Here is a 9,721-nt window from a genome sequence, read left to right on the forward strand (position 1 = left end):
CTGAATTCAGAGTAACAAACTACCATAGTCCTTCTAAGTAGGGGTGTCAATGGTTCGGTACGGTTCGGTTTTTTCGAAAACCGAACCGAACCGAACCGTTTGAACTCTCCGAACGAACCGAACCGAATACAAACCGAATTGAAATTTCGGTTCGGTTCGGTTCGGTTCGGTTCGGTTTTTCGGTTTTTCGGTTTTTCTTTTCTTTTTTCTTTTTTTTTCGTCTTCGTTTGAGGGCAGCGGCAGCCAAAAAGCTTCCATTTTTCTCTGAGAGTTCGTCCGTCCATCTTCATCGATAAGTACTTGTCTTATTTTGCGCAGCTATTAGATTCGTGATCAGGCCCTTCTTTTCCATGTCGTTTTTTTTGGTGGGTCTCTCTGCAGTGCATCAAGACGATGGCGGCTACGGTGATTGAATTGACATAGAAAACATGAGAACGAGAGCAATCGATGAGAAAGATCTTTCAATGAACCCTCTGTAACTCTAAAACTAATGCTCTGTTTTTCCCCATCCTGTTATGGCCGATCTCGCGGTGTTCAATTATGGGATGCGACGATGAAAGTTGGTAGTCAGAGATGGTGATCAGTGGATTCTGGCGTTGATTGGTGGTGAAGAAACTTTTTGGAACTCGGCGGATGAAGAGAAGTGACCTTTGAGCGAGCGGTTCACTGACAGAGTCTTCCTTCTTTTTCCCTTCTGCTTTGCTGGACCCAGAAGCAATATTGCAAAGCAAATATTCTCTCTCCAACTCTTTGCTTTTTTCAAATAATTCAATCGCCAGATCACAGAGATCTACTTGCTCTACTTGCTCTCATTAGCTCTGGTCCCTAGCATCACATTCTCCCTCTTCGCGTTGCTCTGTTTCACGATCGAAAAACAGAGCAAACGAGTCTCTGCCGAAATGGACCGGCTCTCTGCAACTAGTCTCCTTCCCCACGTTCGGAGGAGCAAAAGACGACATCTCCATGCAACTTTCGCTGATTTGGGCTCAGAAAAAGAACCGAATTTTTAATAGTTTGATTTTTATCGGTTCGTGGTTCGGTTCGATTTCGGTTAACCGATAAAAACCGAACCAATAAAAAAATATTGGTTTTTAACGAGAACCGAACCGAAAACCGAACCGAACCGAAAAAACCGAATTTTTCAACATTAAGGTACTAGAACTTAAAAATAAAAAATAAAAAAATCGAGAGGCAAACAACATTAAGTTCATCATAACCTTTTTTCATTTAACTCGAACCGATTCTTTTCATCTCGCTCTTCTTCTGCAACTCAAGACCGCCATCGTCAAGTCCTCTGTCATCTGTCGTCAAATCTTTTTCATGGTTTCCCTTCGCTTTCTCCAACCCCGGCGACTCTCGCAGACACTCTCGGCGACTTCAAACGCCTGCTCTCTCTTTCACCCGCAATTCACTCTCCGAGCACTCTGTCACTCCGCCGGCGACTGCCCTTCGCCGCAACCCGGCTCTTCACCGTCCTGCCAGCCTCATTCCGTCGTCGCATCGATCTGCTCGATGGTGCGCGATGCTTACTACAAGCGTGCCCACGTGAGAGCATCGCCTCCGCGCCTCTGTTTGAACGTAAACTGTGAGACTTTGACTCATGAACAGGCCATTACCGTCGTCGCCTCCCTGGCCAATGAGGCTGGTTCGATGGTGGCGCTGAGTTTCTTCCACTGGGCTATTGGGTCCGATAATTTTCGGCACTTTATGCGGCTTTATATAGTTTGTGCCGCGTCGTTGATCGGGAATGGTAACTCGGAGAGGGCCAATGAGGTGATGCAGTGTCTGGTCAAAAGCTTTGCTGAGATTGGGAGGTTGAAGGAGGCTATTGATATGGCGCTTGAAATGCAGAATCAGGCTCTGGTGCCCACTACCCGGTTGATGAATTTCGTCACGGAGGTCGCCTTAGAAGGGGTTTTCTTGACTATGCACAGAACGTGTTTGATTATTTGTCTGAGAGAGGGGTTTGTCCTGATCCTAATAGTTACAAGCTGATGGTCGTTGCTTACTGTCGAATGGGGAGTATTCTGGAGGCAGACGCTTGGTTGAGAAAACTGATTGATAGAGATTTCGTTATTGATAATGCTACTCTTACCTTGATCACCAACTCGTTTTGTGAGAGGGGGTTTGTGACTCGAGCTATCTAGTATTTTCGGAAGATGGCTGATATGGGTTTGGCACCGAATGTGTTAAATTATACATCACTGATCAATGGGTTATGCAAGAAAGGTAGCATCAAGCAAGGATTTGAGCTTCTGGAGGAAATGGTTAGAAAAGGTTGGAAGCCAAATGTGTATACTCATACGGCATTAATTGATGGTCTCTGCAAGAAGGGTTGGAGTGATAAGGCATTTAGACTCTTCCTTAAGCTAGTCCGGAGTGAAAATTACAAACCAAATGTGCTTACATACACTGCCATGATTAGTGGCTATTGCAGAAAAAACAAATTGAACCGTGCAGAGATGTTATCTGGCAGAATGCAAGAACAAGGATTGATTCCTAACATCAACACATACACGACTCTCATCAATGGCCATTGTAAAGGTGGGAATTTTGGAAGAGCATATGAGTTGATGGGCATAATGACAGATGCGGGCTTCAGTCCTAACATCTGTACGTACAATGCGCTTATTGATGGTCTTTGTAAGAGGGGTAGGTTTGAAGAGGCTTGTAAAATGCTGAAAAATTGTTTCTGAAGTGGACTGGAAGCTGATCTGTTCACATATAGTATACTCATAAACGAGCAGTGCAAGAGGGCCAGCATTGAGGAAGCCCTAGCACTTCTGAGCAGGATGATTAAACTTGCTGTGCAACCTGATATACATACATACACCATAATGATTTCTGCCTTATGTAAGCAAAAGAGAATGAAGGAAAGCGAAAAGATTTTTGAAGAAGCAATCAGGCTTGGGTTAGTTCCTACCAAAAACCTACACATCCATGATTGGTGGATTCTGTCGGGATGGGAATGCCAACTTAGCAATAAAATTTTTCCACAGGATGAGTGACCATGGATGTCTTCCTGACAGTATCACTTACTGTGCTTTGATCAGCGGACTTTGCAAAGAGTCCAGGTTGAAGGAGGCTCGTCGACTATACGACTCAATGCTAGACAAGGGACTTACCCCATGTGAGGTTACTCGACTGACGTTGGCCTATGAATACTGCAAAAAAGATGAATCTGCTAATGCATTGCTAATTTTGGAGAGATTAGAAAATAAACTCTGGATCCGAACTGTGAAAACATTAGTGAGGAAGCTTTGCAGTGAGAAAAAAGTGGGAATGGCGGCACTGTTCTTCCATAAATTAACTGACAAGGAAACCAGAGTGGATCGTGTAACATTAGCTGCATTTATGACTGCTTGTTACGAAAGCAACAAATATGCTCTTCTTTCAGATCTGACCAAAAGGATTTGTGAAGGAAATGCTGCCACTCCCAACTTAGTTGATGGATCAACATAATTGCTAAAGTAGATCGACAGAAAGTGCAGAGATGGCCTAGTGAGAATTTTGAGATTTTTGTACATTCTATTATTTGATGTTGTATAGATTTGGTAATGACTTCGAATATGATCTAAGTCTGATTTTATTGAAAATAATTCAAAGAAAATTTGAAAATTAGACCTCTGGGAAGCTGGATTTTCTTATATGCCTATTATTTCAGTAACAGATCAGACCTCCGTGTTTAGGTCAGAAAAGAGGCAGTGTGACTATTCTAATCCAGTGATTACTGATCAATCTTTTTCGATATAGAAATTGTTTCATGATATGATAGCACTTTGGATAAGTTTCTTTGAGTTTGCCTTTCACTTGATGTGCTGTTTAAATTTAAGCATGAAATGGCACTTAGCATTACTTTCTTCCAGTTCACCTTTCACCATTAGAACGGCATGTTCATCAATTGACAGTGTCTCAGGATCTAGTTCTTTTCTTGCAGTACGTTCAGCATCTTTCAAATTGATTTCTCAAGATTTAGATTCTCCTTTCCCTGCTGAATCTGGAAGATATTATCTTTACGTGTCATTTGCTTGTCCATGGGCATGCATGTGTCTCGCACACATGAAGAGTAGAGGACTTGACAATATCCCTGGTCATACTGGTGCTTGCATAGTCAGTCTCTGAGTTCGCTCATGCTATTTTTATTTGATCAGTTTTGAGTTAAATTATCTTAGATACACACGTATCGGATGGATTCTCCCACAACTCCAAAGAACCTGAAGCAGAGCTTGATTCTATTTATGGAGCAAAAAGTATCAGAGAACTGTATGAGCTTGCAAGTACAAACTACTGTGGAAAATAATCCTGTACGTGTGAGTAACATTTCTTAAAGTGTTTGTTTCCTCTAATAACTTGTGTTTTAAGCTTGCAAGTTATAGTGCTACGTATGTTCTGCAGATTATGGCAGGTTTTAATGGATTGAAAAAGCTGCAATTGTTTGAAAATGAGAACTCCAAGACTTCTGCATGCTTAATTCTAAGCTCCTTAATTTGGCTGATAATGGAGACTTTGATCTTTATCCTCCTCACTGCAAGCCCAAAGCGAAGGAGCTAACTAATGGATAGACAACGGTATAAACATTGGTGCTTACAAGTGTGGGGTTGCGAAGCAGCAGGTGCCTTATGAAGCGGTACTTCTCCATCACTGTAAATTATCGGCCTCTATATTTGGAAAAGCAATTTGTATGCTTTTTAGTTATTCTGATCAGAGAGGTAGCACATCCCTCTTGTTTGCTGTGGACAACATTTTATTGTAGACTAGTAACTGACATGTTGAACCGAGTTCTCCTCCTCTCTTCTGCTCTTAACTTTTACAGGACTGTGATTTATGACTGAGTGATAATGTAGAAATCAATGAGATGAAAAGAAACTTGGTTAAATTTAATAGACAGCTATATTAGTAATGTTGAGAAGACTTTAATTTGTGAATGATTTTAAATTATGTAAGAGTTCTAAGGGACAACCTATTTTATCAACTTCTGCTAAGAAGCAAATGATCTTATGCACAAGTGACATTGAATTATTTCTGGACAGATTTATTTTTCTATTTTGACAGGCAGTTTTGGGGCTTGAGGGCAACCCTGTTAAAATAAATTTGACTCTCACAAGATTCCTTGGAAGATCAAACAGCTGTTAAAATTTTGGGTTGTAAACTTGGTTATTTTCCTATAGGAGTGATCACTAGAATGATTCATACTTTAAGTACTAAAATTATCTTGCCATAATATGATACTTGTTTATAAATGAACCTCTTCATCAAACGAAAGAAGGGAATTAGGGGTAACTCCTTTAGGAACAAAGAAAGCTATCTGTCACATGAAAGAGATGCAAAGGAAATTACTTTCTTGTGTTAACGATAACTAGGAAGGTAAAAAAATTCAAAGGAAGTTTAAAAAATAGACCTCTGGGAAGCTGGATTCTCTCAGTAACAGATTAGACCCCTGTTCCATTGTCAGAAAAGATTTGATGTTTCAGTGATGTGATTTCTTGATGATAGTATTTGTATGGAAGCATCATTTTCATATTGAATTAGCTTTATCTCCATGGCCAAATTTGGACCCTTCAGTTCATGGTTCTGGACTTATATGTGTGCTACTTGTGTAAGAAGTTTCAAATGACATAAGGGTGGATGTTTGAGAATTCGTGCTAGGTAGTATTATTTTATCCCTGAGACAGATCTTCCTTGCAAATGCAGCTCTCTCTTTTTGAATTATTGTTGAAAAAGGAACTCAATCATGTCATGGCTAGACAACAAAGTTTAGTATTTCAATCGGAGTACTGGTTTTTTTTTTCCCAGCTTTTTCTTCTAGAATTTGGAAGAGCCAAACATGCATTTATAGTTGCAGTGGCACTGTTCTAAATGTGAATTTTTTTGATAAATCTTCTTAGATATAGAAATTTTTGCAAAATAGGGTACCACTTGGGATAAGTTTCATCCAGTTCATCTTCCACGTGATTTGCTGTTTTAGTCTAAGCGTGAAAGGGCCCTTAGCTTCATTTCACCTTTCAGCATAAGAATGGCTTGGTCATCATATTACAGTGTCCCAGAATCTGGTTGTTTTGTTGCAATACCTTCAACTTATGATTTCTCAAGATTTAGATCTCTTTTCACTGCCAAACTTAAATATATCATCTTTATGCGTCATTTGCTTGTCCCTTGGCATGTAGATGTTTCATATGTATGATGATTAAAAGACTCGTAAAATCTATGGACATAGCAGAACTTGCATAGTCTGTTTTACAATTCACTCATGCTATTTTTTGTCTGATCAGTTTTCAGTTATTTATTTTATGTTAGGTGGTCCCGTTGAAGCGGGTAAGGACAAAAAGATGGTGACGCGCGTATTAGATGGGTTCTCCGTGCTTTCCAACTCTGAAGAAGCTGAGCAGGGGCTGATCCTCTTGATGGAGCAAGACCGGTCAGAGAACTGTATGAGCTTGCAAATACAAACTATTGTGAAAGATACTGGGTGCCTGTAAGTAACGTTTATTGCAATGTTTATTTCTGCTTGTACTTCATGTGTTTTAAGCTTTCAAATTGCTAAAGCTACGTATGTACTGGGCATTTTATTAGATTATATGAAGCTGAAATTTGTTGACAAATGAGAGCTGAGTCATCATTCGCATGCTTAAGAGATTATGGAGAAAATGTAGGTAAATTGTAAAGCTTCATTCCATTTTAAGGAGATTGGTCTCTAAAATGCACTTCCATATGTGGTATATCAATGGTTTTCAACATTAGGAGATAAGATACAATTGTTTTCCCTTTGAAGAAGACCAACTAGGTAAATCATGGTCTTTTCTAACTATCGTTTTCCTTTTTTGTCATTTTGTCAGATAGGAGGTGATGTTCGTGGAATTCATAGTATAGATGCAATATGTCTCAAGCTTGATGAACTATCTAAATACTCCTTGATTAAAGAAGGCCTTGCAGGGCTTTTAAATTTAAGGTTCCTTCAAGTGGATAGCAAAGACTTCAATGGAAAGGCAAAGTCTTGCCTTACTCAAGTGGGTTGTTTCCTATGTTACTAGTGCTCGAATTTTGTTCAAAACACATTTGGCCCACTTATCCTTCCATAGTTGACATGGCTTTTATGGAATTACTTTCCTATGGTTTTTAAGCTAACGGATATCTCCCTGAGGAAGCTAGTAATCCTTGATCTCTCAATGAGTAAAATCATAGAAAAATGGAATGGATGGAGCCACGTCAAGGTATGATTTTAGATAAAATCAATGTTAGTTCTTTTGTTGTAGGTTATCGATATTTTTTCTGAAGAGCAATGTGTTGTCTTCTTTTCAGTTGGCTAAGAATTTGAAGGTCCTAAATCTGATATCGAATGCCAAATATTACATAAAACTCTAGATTTTTGTTTTCATGAGAATTTAGAGTGACTAACTCTTGAAGGATGTGAGAGTTTGGTTCAAATTGATCCATCCATCATTGACCTTAAGAAGTTAGTCTTCTTAAACTTAAAGTATTGTCATGGTCTTCAAAAGCTACCAGAGGAGATGGGGGCACTAGAATCTTTAATAGAACTGCTTCTTGATAGTACATCAATAGAAGAGATTCCTGAATGGAGAAGAATGAAGAAATTGGAAATTCTTAGCTTGGACAAATGCACATCACTGAATAGATTCAGCTTGGTTGGTTGCACAGCATTAATAGCAAAGCTTTCATTAGTAGATATCTGTCCTACTCAATTGCCCAAGTCGATTGAAAGTTTCAATTCACTAATTGAGTTGGATCTATTGTGGTCCAGAATTGAGGAGTTACCTAATTCAATTGGGAACATGAAGAATTTGAAAGTACTCAAGATGAAAAACAACTCTAAACTACCTAGTGCCATCAAAATGTTAGAGAAGCTCGAAGAACTTGAGGTAGGGGTCCATGTTTTGGAGGAGAAATTCCTAGTAATATTGGGAAGTTGCGATTTCTAAGAATCTTGGTATTAAAAGGCACTAGAATTTCAGTAGTGCCTCAACTTTGAGAAAGTCTTATCACTCTACACTTTTATACATTCTCAATGGAGATGATGCCTGACCTCTCAAACCTATTAAATTTGAGAACTTTGTAGTTGCAAATTTTTTGTAGTGGTCCTTCTAAACTTGAAGAGTTTCCGAGTCAATGGTGGATTGGAAGATTACGCATGCCCAAGTTCTTGGATTTGTATACTTCTCGTATCACTAGCCTATCTTTTGATGTCATTCTCCTTTCTCAGCTAAAGCAACTCCAGCTTCGGTGCCGTAATTTGCAATGCCTACCAAGGTTCCCGACAAATTTGTCATACTTAGGTATCAAATTTTGCAAGAGAATAAAAACAATGAATGATCTTTTCAATTTGAAAGCATTTTCAGATTTGGAAATTCTTGATTGTGATGAGCTAATAGAGATTCAAGGCCTTGAAGGTTTGGAGAACCTGAGAACATTAAAGCTCTGGACACTTCCATCATTGCGGAGTTGGTTGATCTGACTAACTTGAAGAAGCTCAAGAAAATTGATCTAAATGATTGTACTAATCTGTCAGAGATTCAAGGGAGTCCAGAATCGTTGGAAATACTCAACATTACAAAGTGTTTCAAACTACAAAGGTTGCTAGATCGATCAAGCTTCAACAATCTAAGAGTTTGGCATATAAACGCATCCGAGGGATGGATTGGTTTTGACTAATGTTGCCATTTGGTGCGTGTTTTTGGGCATTTCTATCTGGAAGGGACTTTTTGGTTATGTTAAGTATTAGATTCTAATTATTATGGAGAAATTGCTTATAATTCATGTCGATATGCACCCTATGTTAGATACCCATTTTCAATTCATAATGTCGGGCCCATAATGAAAAGAACCATCTTTTCATCCCGTTCGACAAACACCACTAATCCTAATGAGCAAAGAAGAAGATAATGTCACAATACCTTCTTTTAATCTTGTTAAAACACGATTTTTTTTTCATACTGACTTATATCGATAGAAAGATTCCTATTCATTTTGTTCGTGGGCATCACAAATTCATTTTTTAGAAGCCAAAATCACATTACAAAGCCAGAGAGAACACCTAAACAGCGTCTCCCGCTAATCAATTCCAGTTGCAACAACATCACATTTCGTTACCCCACACGTAGTGTCCACCACTCTTTCATTCTTGAACAAGTCAGTGATTTGAAACCTGCAACAATTTCGGGGGAATGAAAGCGGAATGGCCGCTATATGTCAGTGATTTGAAATTACACAACATTTGAATTGCGCTTAATGGGATAAGAAGCTGTAGACAATCGTCAACAACGAGAGCTCGAAGATCATTCGCATGCTTAATTTCGAGTTCAATGGTTTAGCAGAGAATGCCGATCTTGACCTCTATCCTCCTCACTTGCAAGCCCCGATCTTTGCTCTAACTTTGGGATTCATGTTTCTCTGTCAAACTAAATTCCTATTTGACTTATCTAACACAAAGAATATAATTGAGTTCATTTCGTGAATCATTTTCAATTACATTGAGGAGCACGTACACTAAAAGATCACATGATTTTTGTGTACTTAGCTTTGCTAATTTATGTAGTTTTATCAGATGATTTATTTGTGATGAGACGGACGGAAATCCATATCAATAATGTATGCACAGAGGAGAAACTGTTTCCTAGTTCATCTCTCCAAAATAGGATGAATTTAAGGAAAGATCAATTCAACAATGGCGCCTAAAATTATAGAAATTATTTATTAACTTGGAAAAGGA

At 38.9% G+C, this 9,721-nt stretch overlaps 1 protein-coding gene across 1 annotated transcript; it reads left to right on the top strand.

The window, feature by feature from the left end:
• The first annotated feature begins 1,263 nt into the window (after positions 1 to 1,263).
• Positions 1,264 to 6,599, top strand: LOC104444589 (pentatricopeptide repeat-containing protein At4g19890). The gene is given in 5 exon segments (XM_039312314.1): positions 1,264 to 1,909; positions 1,912 to 2,926; positions 2,928 to 4,304; positions 4,396 to 4,627; positions 6,295 to 6,599. Coding segments are annotated over 3 exon segments (2,139 nt in total). The 5' UTR covers positions 1,264 to 1,320; the 3' UTR covers positions 3,463 to 4,304; positions 4,396 to 4,627; positions 6,295 to 6,599.
• Positions 6,600 to 9,721: the final 3,122 nt, after the last annotated feature.

This window comes from Eucalyptus grandis, chromosome 5 (genome assembly GCF_016545825.1).
Source record: "Eucalyptus grandis isolate ANBG69807.140 chromosome 5, ASM1654582v1, whole genome shotgun sequence".
NCBI lineage: Eukaryota > Viridiplantae > Streptophyta > Magnoliopsida > Myrtales > Myrtaceae > Eucalyptus > Eucalyptus grandis.